We start from the raw sequence: 21,020 nt of genomic DNA, 5'->3' as shown, positions 1-21,020 counted from the left end.
GTTACTTGCCAACATTTCGTATTCAAGATATTCCTCATAAAAACCTGGCCTGGGTCTTGGGCTTCTCCTCACATGGCAACAAGTCCGCCAGTACAGAAGAACAGCTGTCCTTTATCCAGGGACACACCCTCCAGGTCACCCGAGTCCTGCTCCCCTCTGACCCACTGCTCTCATTATTTATCTACGTGGCCTCTGGAAGCATCTGGGCTTGCCATCCTTCCACCTCTTATATTCTGATTCCCAGCGTGATTGTTTACTACTAAAAGAGAGTTTTACTTGGGCTTCCAGGGCACTGGACTCTTTGTAGGGTCTTACTCATGTGTTAGTACAAGCACAACAATCATCCATTTGCTTTGTTGAGCATTTCCAAAAGAAACACAAGAAAAATAAATCTCATATGCAAACCACCATTCTACAGTAGAGTAGGCATTCAAAAAATTTTTAAATTTCTGCTGCCTAGAGTTGTCCTTCTGGAATGAGGTCTTACTTTAAGGGCTATGTGTGTCCGACTGTGGGGCCGCCGTCGTCTGGGCAACCACTCTAACTGGCGAGCACTGGTTACATAATGTAAGTATTCAAACATAAAATCCCAGTGGTCTTCTCTCTTACTCCTTACAGAACCAATTTTCTGTAATGAAAAGGACAGAGAACTTAAGAATCAGTGGCTCCTACTAAAACATCAGACCAGGCCAAAGTGGACCAAAAATTATGTAAGATTGCATAAAGAAAAAAAGTTGTAATGTTCATAAGTGGCATCATTTTTAGCTACTGGTGCCATGAGGGGAAAAACAGAAGGCTAAATTGGTTTTGAAACTATTTGAAAACATGTTCTTTTTATAGAAGAGTGGAAATTAGCCTTTAAGTTCTTTTCTAAGAAGAACCTCAGGGCCAGGCCCTTCTTAGTTTGGAAATAAGTTTAACGCTCCTCTTTCTTTGGGCAGGGAGAAAGGGATACAAGCTATTATGCTGTTGGACTGGACATTGAAAATGCCCCAGCATTTCATAACACGACAGCTTTTTTGGTTTTGTTTTTATTTTTTAACGTTCTAACCTGAAATCTAAATTTACAACACTGCTGGAGATCTTAGGAATTATGAGGAAATTACCTCATTCTTTTTAAACTCTTTTAGACAGCTAAGTTCTTTCCATATATGGCAAACCAAGAAGGAAGCAGAATCAAGTTATATTAGTTTAGTAGCTGCCACAACCTACCTGTTGTTTTGTCCTGGGCATGCACCACCTGTTTGTGAGCAAGTAGACTCTGGCCACCGCTAGCTGGCCAGGGAGAGTACCTGTCCTCATCTCTCCATCACCAAGCAGTCAATCGCGGACCCTGGGCAGGGGCCCTGACCACTAGAGGTGCCCAGTACCAGATGAGCCACTTTCTTATGGACTTTGAATTGGTCCTCTACACACACAGGTAAACCGGCACAGGAGTGGAAAAAGAAACAGATGCAGGCTGTGGACCACCGTGAGGGGATGCTAGAGGAAGGAACAATGGTGTGTGCTTCTGAGGGGTAACAGCATGACCGATCAGCTGGCGTGTGCCAACACAAGTGCGGACAGACCATCTGCTGCCTGGAGGCCGGGCTGTGAGGGTGCAGAGATGCTACTGTGTTCTCTGCCCTTCCTCAAGCAGCCTGAAAACAAGCCCCGTCCACCGGGCAAATGGAGCGACACCTGGAAAAGCCCAACACACAAACTTTCTTCTTAGAAGCTTTTTGTAGTACTTTGTAAAAAAGAACTCTATGAATAATTAAGACATTTCTACAAGGAAGAGTTTTGAAGGGTCAATCATCTCTATTAGGATATAGGCAATAAAACCCTCTGCAATTGAGGAATTTGAAGAAATCAGCTGCTGACTAATGCATTGCTTCTTGTAATCTATAAAAAAATGAACTGTTTTTTTTTTTTTTTTTTTTTGGCATCCTATGCTAACATCCCAAGGAAGAAAGATTCACCATCACTTTCATGAACCATAAATACTAAGAAGAGACTGAGAAATGGAAGGGATTAAAAGATGAACATGACATTGCTGATGATGGATATACCAAAAAAGGTCATTTAACTACAAATAAATATAAAATATTTGGGTGGAGCTGTTGGGGTATCAGTAAAAGATACAGATACAAGTAGCAATTATTAGAAAAATCAGATATACAAACCAGACTGAAGAAAACTGATAACTCTTTTCACTTCCAATAAGCTTTGCTTTACTACAGCCTCACATCAGTTAGACGTAACTGAAAAATACTTTACATGTAGTTTTGGAAAACCATCAACCCGGGGTTGAACAAACACTGACCGAGTTCATTTCTATTTCTACCTGGGTATTTTCTAGCCTAAACTACCATCTTTTGAGTTATATACACTTTATGAAGGAGAAAATATCACGAGAGTAGGAAAAAAAAATGGGAATAACCTAAAATGACACAGGTGTTGAAAAACATGTCCAGTGTAGAGAATCAAATTGAGTATATGCATGAATGAAAACAGAGACAGACAAGTAATGAAGATTGGTAGAACATGCTTCAGGTAATTATTTAACAAATATATAAGGAAAATAACAAAATTAGTCACAAAAGTGAAACAATAGCCAAAAAAAAAAAAAAAAAGAAAGAAAGACAGAAAGAACAAAGCAAACAATCCAAGAGCATTTGAAAAAATGAAGGCTCTTCCAGGTTGGATGAGACGTGGTAAATGAAGGGGAGCGATAACTACAACTATCCTGAACCTGACAAGAAACATTAGTGATGAGCCCTGTCAACCCAGGGAGAGCACTGTTCTGTTGGTAAAAATACACACAGTGATGAGTTGACATATGAATGGAAGAAAGCAATTTATAATTGCCCGAGACAACATGGGTTTTTTAAAAAAGAAAAAGAACAATAAATTGAAAACTTTTCAATCAAGTGAATCCATTTCCAGTCTTGAAGATGAGAATGGATCTGTCCTCCAAATTGAGTTTTGAAAATACTTTTGTAAAAAGAAGGTGGCATTAGCTGAAGGAGGGCGGAGCTCATTGAAAGTGGGAATTGAGAGTCAGGTGACTTCGGCTGAATGAGGCCTGGGCTGAGGAAGTTGGGTGAAGATGTTTCATCTCCATAAGACCCGTTTCCTCCTTTGAAAACGGTGAGGGTTTGATGAGATGACCTCTCAGCTCCTTTCTATCTTTAAAATCCTACTACTTTTCTACTCATGCTCAATTTTGTAATTGAAACTTGAAGTTTTACACAAGTTGTATGCAAAATAATCTCCCAGTCACTGACAGTATAAAGCTTCATCTGTTCTAACAGCTCAAGGAGCATAAAGCAGCTAAAGAAAAACATTTGCAAAAGCCCTTTTGGTTAAAATATTTAGGAAGGAATTTTAAACATAAGAAAACAAAACCATTCATGTCTTCAAAGGCAAAGGTCCAGGGGTAAAAACAAATTTCTATTTTAAAATGAAAATGTAATGTTACAAACTTTAGATAAGCTTTTAAGAAAGGACCTGGAATTACTATTTATAAGTACGTATAAGAAAGCTCATATTATAGCAGCTCTGAGTAAATTTAAAACTAAAGGCTGACAAAATACATTAACAAACCAGATAAGCATTCATCGAATGTCTAATCCTCAGGAAATGCCTGAGTCTGTATTATGCATGTGTTTGGGGAAGAAGGTAGATAAGAAACATACCCACGAAAAGGTAACCTAGAATATAAGACAATGCCACAGAAAAAGCCTGGAACCAGAGCCAGAAATTGACAGGTCTGATCTGAGTTTTGTCAGGCATGAGACTTTCAGCAAATCCCTGAACCTTGCTGGGCCTCAGTTTTCTCATCTCTAAAATGGGAATAATAACTGCCTTGTCCAATTTAAAGGTGTTATGAGGATCAAATGTGATAATGAACATGAAAGCACTCAAAACTAGAAAGACTTTTAACACGTTGCGTAGGGCGGGGTTTAAATCCCTCATATCCCTCTGTTCCAGCAGGTTTTTAAAAGAAACTACTTTAAAATGCACTCTTCTCTTTAAAGCGTAAATGCTTCTATGTCATTTATTATTTTTCTATGGAATTTTTTAGGATTTACTCATCTATGATGTTAGTAATCCCTCCTGGTGTGATACTGCAGAAAGCAGCTTCTTTTGTTATTAACGAAACACAAATAATTCAATAAAATGTGCAAAGTAAAAAGAGTCAACAGTAAAAACGAGAATTCTCGTTATCTGTCCTTAACGCATGGCTCAGAAAAAAAAACGAAGATTCTCATGATCCGTACGCAACGTGTTAAAACCGAGTTATGAGGAGGTGGTACACAAATGGAACAGAAGTTCAGAAGAGAAGTTGTTCAGAGCTGAGATGGCATAGTTTCCCCACAGAGGTGGGGGCTCTGAATCAGAGCAGACCTTGGAGAAGCAAGTGCTGGGCGGTTTAGTGGATGACAGCAGCAGCATCTGGACCTGCTACTAAGCAACGGGCTCATGCTAGGTCTTCCCAAGAGTGAAGTAATAAGGAATGCCAGGTAAAGGGCCTGGAGTTGAAAATGCAGGCAGAGCCAGAAAAGAATGGAGGAAGGTGACATGATGTCGGTTGTGAGACAGTTAAGGATCTCAACAAATGTGTGATGAGAATACCTGCACCCGCTTTTCAGAGACGCACCCTGACATTTTTCCTTAGGATGTGTTAAACAACCACTATGTACAAACCAACTGGTAGGCCAAGGTTTCCTTTAATCCAACTATACCATTTTCGAAAGGTAAGGGTTCCACGATAGGATGAACCGTCAGACGGGAGCTTAACTACACACACCGCCCCAGAACTTGTAGTTTACCTGTGACCTATTTTGTTTGTAAACCCAACCCTTTTTCTTTAAAATCCTGAGTATATGCTAATGGATGGAGCAGCCTTTGCAGCTCTTGAACAAAAATCAACAAAACTTAGAAAAGCAGGGCAAGATGGCTAAACATTTCAAGGTAAAAGATCAAAGCAGAGAAAACATTTAGTCCTGGTAAGGTCTGCTTGTGGTGAAAAAACAAAATGATTTTATCACGATCATGCAGGGCTCGCTAACAGGGAAAAGCGATAACTACATACCGCACAGAACATTTGCACGGCTGTGTCCCAGGCTGCTGAATCACATAACTTATTAAACTTATAAACGTTACTATTTTTTGTAAGAGTAATAAAGACCTTTTAATTCAGTCTATTAAAAAAATGGGAATTCGTGTCATTTAAATATAGCCCAAGTAACGAAGGAAACAAACTACTCAGCCATTCAAGCTACTGTAATAGTGTCACTGACGTGGAAAGAATAACTGGGCTGTAATGCTTACAGAATAATACACTGAAAATAACCTGCAATTAGCACCATTCTAGGACAAAATGTAGGTAATTTAAAGTTTGTTACTAGTTAATAGTGCAAACAAATAAAAAGACAAATTATTTTCAAGTACTTTGGAAGTAACTTCATCAAGAGACTGTGCTTTCAATTAACGTGTCAATTAAATTTTTTCTTATCTTCTCATTAAAGGGGGGGAAATGCACCTGTCACAGTCACTAAAAATAATAAAACTGCAATTAAAATGTGTTGGGTCTACAACTAGAACTCTTCTCTAATTGAAAAATGAGTCCTTTCATTTCTGAACAATGGGTGGAATGACTTTGATTGAATGTAAAACGTAATCCCAGTGCTTTCTTATTGTTTTAAGAGAGAGGGGAACAGTCATTTCAGTTACCTGAAGAGAGATGACCAAAAAGTCCCCCAAAACACAGATGGAATAGAGCAACTGGTGGGAGAGCAAGCCAAGGTTACAGTGACTCCATTAAGAATCATGGCAATAGTAAAACGGTACAATTTCTTTGGAAAACAGGCAACTTCTTAAACAGTTAAATACACACCTATCACATGACCCAGCCATTCCACTCCTAGGTATTTACCCAAGAGAAATGAAAGACTATGCCTCTACCAAGACTTATATGTGAATAGCACTTTTATTTGTAATAGACAAAAACTAGAAACAACCCAAATGTCCATCAACAGGGTAACAGGGTATGTCCATAAAATGGAACGCTAGCAATAGAAAGGAGTGAGCTATTAAGACACACGGCAACACAGATGAATCACAAAATAATTACATAAGTGAAAGAAGCCAAACAAAAACTGAGTATGTATTATACGATTCCACTTACATTCACTTTAGAAAACGCAAGCTAACCTATAGTGATAGAAATAAGACCAGTAGCTGTCAAGGGACAGGACTGGGGGAATTACAAAGGGGCACAAGAATACTTCTGGGGGTGAGAGATAATGTTCATTATCTTGATTTTGGCGGTGGTTTCACAGGTATACACATATGTCAAAACTCATCGGATTGCACACTTTAAATATGTGCAGTTGTTTATATCTCAATTCTACCTCAATAGAGCTATTAAAAAACAAAAGAATCAAAAGGAGGGAGAAGTGAGAGAAAAAATGGGAATGTGTTTCCAGAGACAGAATAGGCTAAACATCGAGGATCACAGACACTGAAGGAAAGAAAACCTCATGGATAGACCACTGAGAAAAAGAAGTGAAATTATACTCCATTTAGGAAGAGCTGTGCATTGAGGCAGTGGGCACCCCCACCCCACTTGGTGATGTGTGGGGGAGTCCCTTGAGCAGGCAGAAACAGTGATGCTGTGACAGCAGTCCTGGAGAAGCAGGGGAAAAGAGAAACCTGAAAAGAAGGTCCAGGTTTCCCTCAGGATTGTCCAAGCCAGTCCACCAGTCAGAGGAGGCAGGGAGAGGAGACTTTGGGATGAATACGCAGGGGAACAGGACTCCTTTAAACTTGCCACTTTGGTTCTAAATCTGACATCAAAAGCACCCAATACTCTGGACTGTTCTTTCCTCTTTAACTGTGTGTGGCCCTTGAGCCTTCACACACCTGAGGTGACGCAGGACACACCAGGGCAAGACAGTGAGAAACACATGCGTACCAGATGAGCAGGGGCTGGCGAACTGGAAGGGGCACTTCTGGGTCTGCCTCCCGTCCTGTGCCAGGCATTGGTGCCAGGCACAGTGGAGCTACTGGGGAATAGGCAGTGCAGTAAGTAACCTTGCTGCCCTCAGGCTCTGACTTGAAGATGAGGGGTTGGGACGTGGAGGAGGGGTCTGGGCTGCCTGAGATGACGCAGATTTGCCTCGGAGCAGCCAGCCCTGAGAAGACAGCAGGAAGTTAGGTCACCAAAGTGTTCCCTTTAGAACTCCTCAGGCACCTCTGTGCTCTGATACTGACAGTTCCTGGCAGCATCCAAGCTCACCCTGTCACTGGTGCCTGGCACCAAGGGAGAGATTGGCTGCTCACACCCTTCAAGAAAGTTCAGCTCTAGGTTTTACATCCCACCAAAACATTGTGGGTTTTTGTGGTTTTTAAATTTGCCTCTAAATCTTCCCTGGGTGAGGGAAAACTGATTGTCCATGTATTTTTGAGACGTCACTGCCTCCTTTTGAGCGTATTGCTGCAGCTGAGAGAAGAAAGGAGACCCGGATATGGAGTGAGGAGACCTGAATTCTATCATGGTTTTGCTCTGCAGAACTCAAAGTTACTCCATTAAAACAAACCAAAACCAAACACTGTCAAAGAGAAGAGACTTGTACGTAATGGAATTTTGATTACTTTCTAGTTTACTTCTGACCTTAATACTAAGGACGTACAAAAATAGGACTAATGATTCGGAAACCCTTTTTAAGTTATTTCAGGGAGGTAGGGGCTCTTTCCTTTGATTTCAAATTATTTTGAGCATTAAAATAGAGGAGAAAGAAAATCTAGTCTGGTGTCAGCAGAAAGAATAAAACCCCTTCCTAAGTTTCTCTTTGGGACCTTAGGTCAATCACTGCACTCTGGGCCTCAGTTTCCTCAATTGTAAAATGAGAGGGTTGGCTTAGCTCTGTGGTGTGTGGGTCATTCATTGATCATTCCTTGGATATTTGAGAACCTATTACATCCCAGGGACTGTTGCCGACACTAGGTTACAGCAATTAAATGACAGGCAAGACTCCTGCACTCTAATTAGATTCTAGAGAGGCTAAAAATGAAAGAGAAGAAAACAAGATCATGTCAGGGAGCGATAAGCACTAAGAAAACACCCGGGGAGTCCTGAGTAGGGGGAGAGTGTCTTCCTGTACCGTAAGGAGTGTGGTGGGGACAGCCTCTCTGTGGAGGTGAGAGCTGAGTAGTCTGGGATGAGAAGCAGCCAGACACCTGCTTTGGAAAGAGAATGGCCAGAAGCCCTGAGGAGGGAATAAGCTTATGTGGTTCTCTTCACAGGTGAAAGAAAAACCTACCCTTCTTTTTCATTTTATACCCCCCCTCCCAATAGAACGTAGTAATCCCATTTAAATGTATGTATGCACAATTTTTTTAAAGAGTAGCAAAAATATTATTTGATTTGAACAACTCCAAGAAAGTCTGTTTCTTTTACACAACTCCTTCGTTGTTCCCAAATTTCTGTGCTCATGATTAAAATACACCCACTTATTCCAGGCAGAAGTAAACAGGATTTAAGTCAGTGTTTTCCAAACTTTTATGACAGTGATCCACAGTGAGAAATAAATCTTACATTGGGACCTAAAAACGAAACCATAGTTTTAAAAAGCTAAGCTGACCACGACTACCTGCAATGTACTACGTAGTACATTCTACTTTATTAAATACTAAAGTGATTTCATGGGTAACTTATAGTTTGAAAAACACACACACTATTTTAAACTAACATTGGCTCATAATTTTGTTCAAAGACAAACCAAAACATGGAAAAATTCAATATTAAACAACCTCAAAGGCCACTTGGCCCCTCTTCTTTTTTCTTTACACACACTTGCATTAAAGCAACGGAACCCAAATTTCTCTGTGTGACTTACAGAGGAAATGCCCAGAGGGGACATTTTTAGGAGGCTTGTGTGAGTATGGGGGAGGAAAGGAACCCAAATATGCACAATGTTCACTAGGTGAGGAGATACCTTTGGTTTCCAAGATTGCCCAAGAAGGAAAAATTCAGTCTTCACAAAAACAAGAAGAGAAAGGGTGTGTGTGTGTGTGTGTGTGTGTGTGTGTGTGTGTGTGTGTATTGGGGAAGGGGAAGCTGCTAGTAAACTATTACATTTTAAGTATCCAGAGGGTATTTTGCATTTCTACCTCCCCTCACCACAATTCCAGTTCCACATAGACAGGTGAGTAACTGCAGCACTGAGAATCATACCTCAAATTTAACATATAACACAGGGATGCTCAATAATACCTTGTTTAATAACTTTTGAATACTGGATGTCACCATCACATCCTAACTTTGCATGTATTCCTAATTATCACATTTTCCTGAAATGTATAAATGTCGTGCAAAAGTAAATGAAACATTTATCTTCAGGTTATTGTTGAAGTCCAAGGAGCTTAATGAGGTATTTTTTTTCCCAAACACTAAGTGGGAAAAGGATGTTTTCTGTTCCAAGGAAAAAGATATCTATTGGCTGGAATAGAAAGATTCCATGTCTGCTAGGGGCCATGTAAAGCTAGGATTAAAACGAGTGTGTTAATTTAATAGGTAGTTTCTCAAGGAACAGTACCAGTGGGCTCAGTCAGCCAAGGGCTCTCACAGATGGAAACCGGGCCAATTTCTCCGTGAAACGCAGTTACCATCCTCACCCCTGAAGTCAGAAGTGCACGCACCCAATTTCCAGTAGCCCCAGGGCCCTGGAGCCGAAAAATGACACCCGCAAGCCAGCACTTCCCCACACTGCCACACAGCTGCCACACACAGAAAGCAGCACATGGAAACCCTGCCCTTAAGCCCCATTTAGGAAATCATTAATGATTTCAAATTACAACTGTTGCTTTACCTCAAAAAGGTGATAAACAGGAGAGCTACATTCATGATGCTTTCTTTCACGTCATTTATCTGCTCTCCTCTCAGAGGCAAAAAAATATATTGAGACAAGTATGAACCTGCCAGGGCGCGTCATTAAAGATGCAGCCCTCTTTCCTTCCCTTTCCCACTCCAGCACTCCCTCCTCTCAGGATTTCCTGCGTGAAGGCAGTGACCTCCGGTGAGGAAGTGCAAGAGGCTCCTTATCACAACAAGGGGGATTCATCGGAGGAGGAGTGAGTCGGAGACGGAGGCTGGCTCCCCTCCGTCATCCTAGCAGGTTAAGTCATAATTCACTCCTTTCCCCCAGGTCAACAATAGGCCCGGTTTCCGAAAGGAAGAAAGTCTTAGAGGAAGGCGGTGACCCATTCAAACACAGGAGCATCCGCTAAGACGCGAGAAGGAACAAGCCCTGCTGCCAAACCAGAGGTGTGGGCCGGCGAGTGTGTGCGTGTGCACGGGGACAGCCTATACATGGGCGAGACAGCAGTGGCAACGGAGACCCGCCACGGTTGACAAAGCCACAACTATTACGACTTGAAATACCACCCGCAGGCACTGGCTTCGGTGCCAAAATCTCCCCGGATTTATTTTCAGGCAAGTGACTCACAACGTCGTCTCCCTAAGTAATTCCATTAAAATGAGTCGCCGGTTCCACTAACCCGACTTTCTGCTGCCCTCTGGCTGCCCCTCCCTCCACTCCGCCCAACCAGCAAACCCAGACAGCTAGAGCAACCGTACCCCTGGGGAGCAGCAGGCAGGCTCTCCCCCCGCCCGGCCCCCAGCCTCGGGGACGGATGAATGGGGCCGCGTGCGGAGTGTGCGCGGGCTGTGTACGCGTGTGTGCGCGCGTGGGCACGCACCCAGGCCAACTTACGGAGGTGGAGTTGGTCCTCGTCTGGCCTTGGTTCCGTACCTCCTGCTCCCGGAACTGCAACCCAGCCAGATGCTTCTCCAGCGCCTCCCAGTCCATTGGGGGCATTGGGGGCTCCTCCGGGACGCACGTCCCGCCGTCCGTGGGCTGAAGGCAGAGGCCCCCAGCCGCCGGGCCCCGGCTGCCGCGCCGAACCCCCGCTGGCTGGGGCTTCTGGGCCGCCCGGCAAGGGCCCCGAGAACTGCTCGGCCATCCGGCCACCACCACGTTGCCATTGTGCCTGAGGTCCTGGGGGTCGTGCGGGTGGACGTTGCCGTTGGGCACTGGGGGCGGCATGGCGGTGGTGGCCCCTCTACCCCCGCCGCCGCCGCCGCTGCGGGTCCTGGCGCTCACGTCCCCCGGCTCCCGGGCCGGACAGCGGTCATCCCGGTACCCTCGCTCGTTGCGCTCGTTCTCCTCTTCCTCCTCCTCGCCGTCCTCCTCCGGCGCCCACTCATCAATCACCTTCTTCTGGTAGACCGGGAAGGGCTCCTCATAGTCCTCCAGGGCAGACACCAAGTCCAGGCTGCCCCCCGGCGACGACGAGGATTTGCACTCGGAGCAAGGGGTCACTTTGGTGGAGTTGGACTGCGAACTGGCGCGGCTGCTGCTGCTGCTGCTGCCGGCGTCACTGCCTAGATCCATCCCATCCTCTCGGTAATCCTGGGGGGAGGAGGCAGAGAGAGTGAGCCACCGGGCCGAGCCTGCTCCGGCCGCCCGCTGCGAACGCCCGGGCCCAGCGCCCCGCGCCCGCCTCGCGGGAGGTGCGCCCCCCAAGGAGGCCTGCGGGCCGGAGCCGGCACAAGCCTGAGGCATCCCTATCCTAGCCCCCTCCTCTGCCACAACCAGACTTCCTCCGGGTAACGAACCCTCAAATCAGCAAAGGGGGTGCCCAGCCACCGGCGCGCACACTTTCCTTAAGAAGGGGCCTGGGGCGCGCATGGACTTTGTTTTAACCATTTTGCGCCAGGCGCGCCCCTGCGCCCCGCCCCAAGAATTCTCCGAGAACCACTTTCCCAGAGAATTATAATTACCTGGGGGCGGGGACTGAGAAGAAGGTGGGCGGCAACTAAATTTGCACCTCGCTCAGTGCTGGAGACCACCCCGACCCCGGCCAGATCCGCCCCTGCCGGCCGCTAGGATCCCGGCTCCGCTCGCTAGCTGAGCTTTACTTTCTAAGGAGCGGTCCGCAGCTCGGAGGTCTCGCTCCCGCCTCCGCGCCTCCCGGGCCGGCCCCTCCTCTGCTCGCCGGAAAGCTCGGGGTGGGGGGCGTTCTGGGCTCCCGCCCGGGAGGGCGGCCCCCTCCGCCCCCAAAGGTGTGACGGGCCGGGGCGCGGCGACTGTCGCTGCAGGCGCCGCCGCCGCCCTGGGGAGGAAGGACGCGCCCTCTCGGCGGCGGAGCCGGTCCCGCCACGGAGCATGCCCAGAGGCTGCCGGGCGCGGTGCAGTCCGCTCTCCCGGTTTTCGCGGCAGCAGGCTGGGGCGGGGGGCCGGGCAGCGATGGGGCTGGAGAAGCTGGGAAAAAGCCCGAAGGAAGGGAGTGCGGGGTGTTAGGGGCGCAGAACCTTACAATTAGCAGGGGCTGCGCCCTGGGGAGGGTGGTGAATTTTAAGCCCCAGACACATTCGTATTTTCTGGGCGCGCCTCAAGCCCTGGCTGGGGGTCTCGTTACCCCGCCTGAGCCTCCCGACATCCCAAAGTGCGGACCCCGCGCCTTCTAACCCACGGGAAAGTCCCCAGTGACCCCCTGAGGACCTCCCTCTCCCACACGCGCACATACACAAGCCCATGTGGGAGCCCGAATGACGTGTGCTCGGTGGTCATGCCCCATCATTTCCCTCCCACCTTCCTCCTCGCAGCTTCCTCTGCTCCATCGCCCAACTCCAGTCGCCGGGCTGTCTCCCCTTCCAAGTTCAGGCTGTGGGTGGAACCTGTTGCTCTACCTCACGTCTCCTTCCCTCCTGGCTGCACGCTGAGGATGACCTCAGAGAGGTGTGTGTATGGGGAATGAAGGGGTGAGCGTGAGATGGGAATGATACCTGGCATGGTGGGGAAGGTTCTGGCGAGCCTCCAAAGTCCCCTCTGACCACCTCCAAACATGGAGGCATTAAAGGAAGAGATCAGGTGACATGCTCCTGGCACATTCGCTGGCTTCCTTCAATTTTTCAGGAAACTGAGTCAAAGAGCCCTATGCTGGGTTTTTCAACTAGATGGGGTGAGGTGTGTGGAATCTGTGTATATGTATATTGAATCACCATGGTGTACACTTTAAATACCTTACAATTTTATGTCAATTATACCTCAAGAAAGCTGTGGATGGGGGTTGTACAAAGAAAAATAGCACTTCATTTTACAATGGATTGAAGAAAACCAGTTTCCCTGAACTCCAGATTTGAGCCTGTTACTAATTATTACCAGGGAATTCTAGCCTGGACCAGACCACTAGCCTGACTTCGCACTGTCCAGATGCCAGACGGAGGATGGGGGAATGCTTGGGATTCTTTAGGAGGGAGTGGCTGCCACCCTGACATTTCTTCTAGGTCTAATGAGGATTGGGTGCAGAGACCCTTTGTTGAAGTGATTTCAGTAAAGTGAGACTCCTTCCTCTGCTAGGTAGGCCTGAGCCAGAGATAAGCTTCTGACTTGTCTGCAAGCAGCAATCTTATGAATAACAGGAAAAGGGACCTTCTGTTCTGGCCCCTTTACAGCTCTTTACAGGACTGATTATAACTTAGAATGTCTTTTAGGGTAACATCTGTCAACAGCCTGCCTTATGCTCCAAATATGGTTTGATTTTGAGGTTGCTGCGGAGCCCTGGGTCAGCTTGGCTGCCCCCTGTGGGAAGGAGGTGGCCCTGTGAGTGTGCAGAGATGTGGGTAGGAAGCGTTATGTGCTGGGAACCAGATAGCTCCTTTTCAAGTAGTCACCATGTGACTTGGTAAGTCTTAGGTCAGAGAAAGCTCCCTGCTCTGTGGCAGGACACAGGTAAATAGATAAGTATCGATCAACTGGGGTGATAAGGGACGGTTGTGGTCTCAGTCCAATTTTTAAACATTAGGACCTCCTCAACCACCCACCCAGAATCCTTCCTCGGTTTCGGCTCATTCCCCTGGTGACCAGATGGTCTGTGTTCAGGGAATGCAAAAGAAGGCCTTAGAAAAAACATTTGGCAAGGTACATGCACTGCCAAAAATGCATGGCATTTCAAAGCCAAATAGAAATATCTTTGAATTATCTGTCCTTTTAAATTAGTCTCTAACCAGATATTCTGGATCAGATAGGAAACTACCAGGTTTCCTTTTTTTTTTTTTTCCTTTTCTTTTCATGCAAGGTGTCTGGCTAGCCCAGCTTCCATTCTGTTTCCAGCTTTCCCTCGTCTGCCAAGAACCCTCCCACTTTGGAACAGGAAGCCCTGCCAACTACTAGGCCAGCAACAGTCTACAGCTATGTCCAACAGGATGGAGAGATGATTTGCAAAGTGATTGAAAGATCCTGTTTTCCTGGTTACAGAAAGTCTCCTCAAGTTAGGGGCTTAGGGTTGACAGATTTGTCCCCTGCAACCTCTGTAAATTAAACAGCAGAGATGTAAGTCAAGTGGGAGTCATCTCAGACCAGCACCTTCCCCCATCAGTTACCAAGTCCTGTCCCTCTCAAAGACCCACTGTCCCCACCGTGGTCTAGACTCTGTGCCCTGAAATTACTGAACAGTCTCCCAACTATCTCTGCCCATTCTCCTCATTGCCCTTAAAGGAATCGCTTCCCGCCGAACCTTCCCCAACTTCTTTTAGCAAATTTCTATTCATCCTTTAAGTCTTAGGTTAAATGTCACCTCCTCCTAGAAGACTTCCCTGATTCTTTATACCTTCGCAATGGCGCTGGGTGACCTTTTTGAGCTCCTATGACACTCACTGAACTTACCACACACAGTGTATTGAGGTTGCTATTTAATTGCTTATCTTCTCTACTACTCAAGAAATCCATTTTATATGAAGACCTAGGCCACATATACATATAAAAACATGTAACTGAAAAAAAGTTTCATAAAACTCATATTTTGTAAAATCCTATCCTATTCATTTAAAACAAAATGCAGTCACACCTTATTACATTGATTTCACAACCCTTAAATGGGTCAGGGCTCCTAGTACAAAAAGTACTCTAAATTCCATGAAGGGTGGGGCCATTTCTGTGGTTTTCATGGTAACTGGAATGGAGTAGGAGCTTCATCAATATTTGTTGCTAGTTATTCATTATAATAACATTTAATTCATTAAGTCCTCAAAACCCTACGAAGAAACTATTATCCCTATTTATGAGGATGCTGAAGACAGTGACATTTAGTAACTTGCCTGAGGTCAAAAAGCTGGAAAGCTAGGTGGCAAAGCCAGGATTTGAACCTGGGAAGTTTGGCTTCAGAACCCTGGCTCTTAGTCACTCTGCTAACATATCCCTTGGTCTGGAGGCATATGGATGAATTCACCAAGCAAAAATGTCACAAGGGTCTCCTTTCAACAACCTCAAACTAGATCCCAGTTACCTGCTCTGCAGAGGCTCCTTGGGCAGTAGCTATGTCTATGTAGAGAAGAAGGCAGCTGGCAGGAGCAGCTGCTCTCCTCTGCTCACATGTGCTCGCCCTCCTCAACTGTCAACAAGTTCAGCAGTACTCAGCAAGTTGGGAGAGTTCATTGTGCAAAGGCACAGTACAGACACCTCAGAAAAGAAAATTTCACATTGTTCTATGAACTACATGCCGGAAGTTCCCCCCAAAACAAATCCTTTAACAAGGAAGCCACCATGAGATTGGGTTATTCATTTTTGTCACGGATAGGGAACTGTCTGGAATAATACTCAAAGGGTAGGGATGACAGCATGTTCCTCAGAGGTCAGTGCTGTTTATAGGACTATAATCCATAAAGGCAACATTTGAGAAAAGACATGATTGAAATATTTAAATCATAAGGAGTTTGAATAGGTGGGGAAAAGATTTATTTACAAAATCCCAGACGAATTCTGAAGTTAGCAGCCCTAATGTTGAACCTTGTGTAAGTTGTAGCATTTAGAGTAACAAAGAAGTCACTGGCAATGGGGTTTGTATTTCATCTTTATTACATAAATTACATGCAAGTCACATGATGCTCTCCTGTTTCATCACCTGAATGTAACTACCTGGGAATATTTAACAGCACTGTGGGCGAAGTGTCCTGGGTGTATAACATCTGAGCTTAGTTTCCAGCCCTGTCTCTAACGAGCTGTGTGACCTCAGTTTCCTTAGGGAGGGGGCTAGACTGCATGACTGTATTAAGCAAACAGTAAGAATTAACTGAATGAATGAAAAAGTAAATGAACTAAAGGTTTCTTCCAGCTAAAAGACCCCTTGGATTTCATCCTAGGCATTATAGGAAACATAGTATAAAAATGTCTCTGAATGGTTGCATCACCTTCTTTGTTGGGAGATACAAAGTTGGTTCTGCTACTATTATAATTCAAAACCAAGGTCTCTCTCCCTTAGGTAATTTGAATGCATGATATTTCTCTTTTATTTCTGTAGAGCCAATGGGTTGATCTTAATTTAGTTTGTATGCATAGATACTTTGTAAATGAAATACAGAAAAAAAATTATTTTAGGTGTATATAGGATCCATCTCCAGACCTATACTTTAAAAAAAAGGAAACAAACAAAAAAATCCTTTAAATACATTAGCATCTTAAATGTTTCGATTCTCTAGCAAACCATGAGATTGTATTTATTTCCTACATTTTCCTCAATAAAAATGAAATGGCAAAATCTAGGCAACCTTCGCCCATAAAAGATAGCTCTAATGACTTCTTTTCTAAACCTGAAACCAGGACACTTGGCTTGACAAATACTACAGTACTTACAGACACCAGGTGAATGTATGTTGGAAACGAAGATTACCCTGGAATATCCACGGCATAGTAAATAAGGGAACGCTAATGGCAGCAAAGGGACAGTGTCTTGATCAGTGAAAAATCACATAGAGTGTCAGTCAGGACCTCAGCATATGGCTGCACAGAATGTGCCCTCTATGGTGCCAGGAGGATTGTGAACTGCACCACAGGTACCTGCCAGGAGGGACAATTTGGCACCATTCTCATAGATGAAATTTAATGTAAAGAGCATTCGCTGGAGTTGTGCAGTGCACCACAGACCACAGAGGCCCTATTGCGAATTTCATTGGTAGGAAATTTGTTCTCTGTTGACAAGAAATGAAGAGGAAGGCTGCTGATTTTTTTCCTAATAAAGTCATAACTCATTGGATGGCATTGAGAAAAACTCAACATCTAAACTCCACCCCCCACCGTCTTTCTTTTTCCACTTTTCTGTCATCCTATACTATTTTCCATAAGTTCCTAGCGATTCTTGAAAATGCAAGTCTGTAAGCAACTCTGAATGTATTTTTTAAGTTTCTCTGAAGGGTACAGAGTACTTAAAAGGATACTTAGGATAAGCTGGGAAAGTTTGCAGATGCACTGCACGAGCTCAGGGAAGCATTACAAATGCTAGGCACTGAAGCCCGTGTGCACATAACCCCAGGACAAGATGAACTGCCTCGGGTGCAGGCCTTGTACGTTGATTGTTATGCTTGTCAAAGAGGAACATCCTCTCAGGATGCTCTAGGAAAGTGAAAACTCTCTTCTGGCCACTTGTTGACATAACTTTGGAAGCACTATAAAATCAAAAAATAGCTCTGGCATTCTCAGTGCAATGCAGGCAGGAGGAATGCATCTGAGAGTGAAGATGGGGGCAGCGTGGTGGAATAGGGGTGAACTCTGCCAAGGCTCTGCCTCTCAGAAGCTCTCCATTTATGGGCAAGACAGTCCCTGCAGCTCATTGGGCCACTGGCCTCATCACGAAAGCAGAACTGTATGAAATTGTCAGATGCCTCCAAGGGTCAGTCAGGTGAGGCACGTGAGGGAGGCAGCCCAGGTGACAGGGAGTCTCAGGATGAGTCAGTGTATCACTGAACAGCACAGCACGAAGGCATCCATATTAAAACTCAGAACAGCAAGGAGATTTATCCTCAGATTATCCCCAGATCCCCACTTGGACCTCTGCTCTCCCTTCTTGTAAGGTCCCCTGAGTTGTAAGTCTGCATGAAAATTAGAGACACCATACATCTTGGCGTATGCAGGACGATCCTGCTTTCTACCTGTTGTCCTGGCATAGTTATTCATGGTGCCCTCCCTCCTTCACTCTCAAAAGTGTCCCAGTTCACGTGATGAATTCTATGATCATCCAAGGTCAGGGTGAAGCATCAATGTCTAAACATAAATCATGGGGAGCAGTATTTGTCAAATCTGCCCACACCTTCAGATGAAGTTAAGTACGTTTGGTGGTGGTGTTTTATCGGTAGAAAAATAATTAATGGAAATGAACTTCCACAATATCCCAACAAAAATGTTTCAATAAAAGCCGTATGTCATGAATTTAAAAACCACAGAAAATATATGAGAGCCTATCAACTTGTGAAAAATGTTCAACTTCATAGTAATCAAAGAGATGCAATTTAAATAATAATGAGGTAACATTTTGCCTGTAAAAATATTTAAAAACTATTTAAAACGATACTACTCAGTGTCAGGATGGGGGTGATCAAAGGAACATTCATATACTACTGGTGGGTTTATAAATTGATTGATATAAACTTTCTGGAATACTATGTTTTAAATGTCTTTACAAAGTTTACACCCCATGACCTGTCACTAATTCAACAAATTTATTGAGCACCTATTACATGCTAGGCACTGGGAGATACTGTGGTGAAAGAGACAAATACTATTTTCCCAAAATGAAACTTTAGTGAAAAAAGAGACATTTCAGGGAAAAAACACACAACAATTTAGATTACAACTTGGAGTAAGTACTCAAAGAGTAGACTCATAGGATGCTGAGAGAGCATGTAGGTAGTATGTGTGTTGGGGGACGGATCAGGAAAAGGGTTGATAGCTGAAAAGGGAGGTTAAGGGTATTTATTACAGGTATAGGGAAGATATTTAATAAAGGCTGGAAGAAGCTTAGCACAGTTGAGTAGCTGAGAGGAAACCCCTAGGTTGGAGCAAGACAGTACAGGGAAAAGTAGCAAGAAGTGGGGTTGACATTAAGATCTTTCTCCTACCAGGCACTTAAGGGTTATAAAAGCAGATTGACATTTTTTGAAACTTTCTCCATGGTGGAGAATTGCGAAGGGGATAAAAGGACAGGACAGGACAGGAGTGGGTACAGAGAGACCAATTAGGAAGCAAATATAGTAGGTTATGCAGGAAAGAGACGTATGTGGCTTAGGAGGGGTTGGGGAGAGGAGAGAGATGGAAATATTAAAGATATATTTAGCTCGTAGAATCAACAGGCCCTGGTGACTGAATAGATGGGGGTGGTGAGAGAGTGAGAGATGTCACGGATGATTTCCCAGGTTTGTATCATAAGCAGAGGTGACAACATCTCTTTACTGAAATGGGCAATAAAGAGAAGAGAGTTTTTGGTGGGGGAGTAGCAGGAGGGTAGATACTGAATCCCTTTTAGGGCATTTTCCATTTGAGATGGCATATGACATGCAAGTGGAGATGACAACTAGGTACTCAGATATGTAGTCTGGAGCTTAGCAGACAGACCTGGGGCTGGAGACGTAAATATGGGAGTCATCGCATACAGATGGCGTTTGAAATCTTAGATATAAGAAGCTCTTCTGGAGACAAATACAGAGAGTGAGAAGAATAGGCCAAGTTTCTAGTCCCGAGGAACTCCATCATTTATAAATCTTGAAGAAGAACGGGTTTATAAGAAAGATAAGGAACAGAATAGGGGGAGGAGACAATAGTTACTCTTTTAAAAATCTAACCTAAGGAAATGAAGATCTAGATTTATGCATAAAGATGCTCACTGTGGCATTTACAATAGTGAAAAATTAGCTTCAACCTAAATGTCAAAAAATGGGAAGATGTTTAAATAAATTGTGACATATTCAGCCTGCAGAATAAATGCAGTCAAATGGGATGTTTTTGAAAATTATAACATTAAATGAATGAGGATATACTATTACACATACTATGTGATCTACATTTTAAAAATGAAATGAATATGCTGAGAAAAAGATGTAGCGAAATGTGAACAGTGCTTAACTATGGATGGTAAGATTGCAGGTTGGTTTTTTTTTTTCACTTTTGTATCTATTTGGTGTTTTTCAATTTATTTACAAGAATCACAAAATAGGTGGTAATATTTTTTTTTTATGAAACGGGACAAATTATGCGTATTTTACTTAAAATGAATGATTCTGATTTGCTGAAAAATTCCATTAAAATAATTGTTCAGAAGAGTTAGAATTTATTTATATAAATTCTGTGATGTAGTCTTTCCAAAAACAAATAATTTTACGGTTCTATAAATCATTTACTAATTTGAAGTTTTTGAATATCAGATTTCCTTTCAAAATATAGACTGAGCCAGCACACTTCTGAAAAAGTTCTGGGAGCAGGGGCTGGGAAACATTTTCTGTAAAGGGCTAAATCATAAATATTTTCAGCTTTGTGGGTCAGTCTCTTGAATATTCTTTTTTTATTTTTATTTTTAAGCAACACTTTAAAAATGTAAAAATTCTTGGCTCTCAGGCCATACGAATACAGATTGCTGTCTGGATTTGGCCCATAGGCCAATTTGGACTGAAGAGTCAGTACAGAAGAACAATGCCTAACTACTTTTTCATTAAAAGCTAACATCATATTGGGATTGTAGCTAGGTGAATCTTGAATTATTAGAGTACTAGAAACAGTTTGGATCTATTTTCAACGAGAAGCAGAATAAATTTCAACGGGAAGCAGTTCTAAAAAGCAAACTTTGGAAAGAAAAAGTGTATATATTTTTAAGGGAAAATCGATCCTGTGCAAGTATGTCAAGAAGTTGGTATTTTTCACCCAGAAAGTAAAAGTAAAGGAAAATGTATTTATTTGCAAAATAAAGAATCTTTTCATATTTCTTCTATGTTAACCTTACATTTTTTGGGATTATGAAGGGAGCATTGTTGTTATATACAAGAATCTGTTCACTCGTTCATGCCACAAACCTGGGAGCCCTCCTGGTCCCCCTCTTTTCACGTCCCCTCCCTTCATCATCAAATGTACTTAGTGCTGTTAGGGCTCCAAGCAGATTCCTGTTGGTGCCACTACACCCACCCCCGGCTGCTCTGAATATTGGCTGCAAAGGCT

The 21,020-nt window shown here is 43.9% G+C and overlaps 1 protein-coding gene across 7 annotated transcripts in view; it reads right to left on the bottom strand.

Annotated features, from left to right (window-relative positions):
- SCHIP1 (schwannomin interacting protein 1) overlaps positions 1-21,020 on the bottom strand; it is a 669,685-nt gene that overhangs the window by 101,377 nt on the left and 547,288 nt on the right. For 4 of the 7 annotated variants that reach the window (XM_019731976.2, XM_074327035.1, XM_019731977.2 and 1 more), the window contains one exon: positions 10,764-11,462. In XM_019731976.2, coding sequence (XP_019587535.2) covers positions 10,764-11,462 — 699 coding nt within the window. Of the gene's footprint in view, positions 1-10,763; positions 11,463-11,833; positions 12,209-21,020 lie in introns of those variants that run through there. The other 3 variants (XM_019731978.2, XM_074327067.1, XM_019731979.2) reach the window with 3 other exon arrangements.

This window comes from Rhinolophus sinicus, linkage group LG01, assembly GCF_036562045.2.
Source record: "Rhinolophus sinicus isolate RSC01 linkage group LG01, ASM3656204v1, whole genome shotgun sequence".
Classification (NCBI taxonomy): Eukaryota; Metazoa; Chordata; class Mammalia; order Chiroptera; family Rhinolophidae; genus Rhinolophus; species Rhinolophus sinicus.
This window is presented reverse-complemented; position numbering and strand designations above follow the sequence as displayed.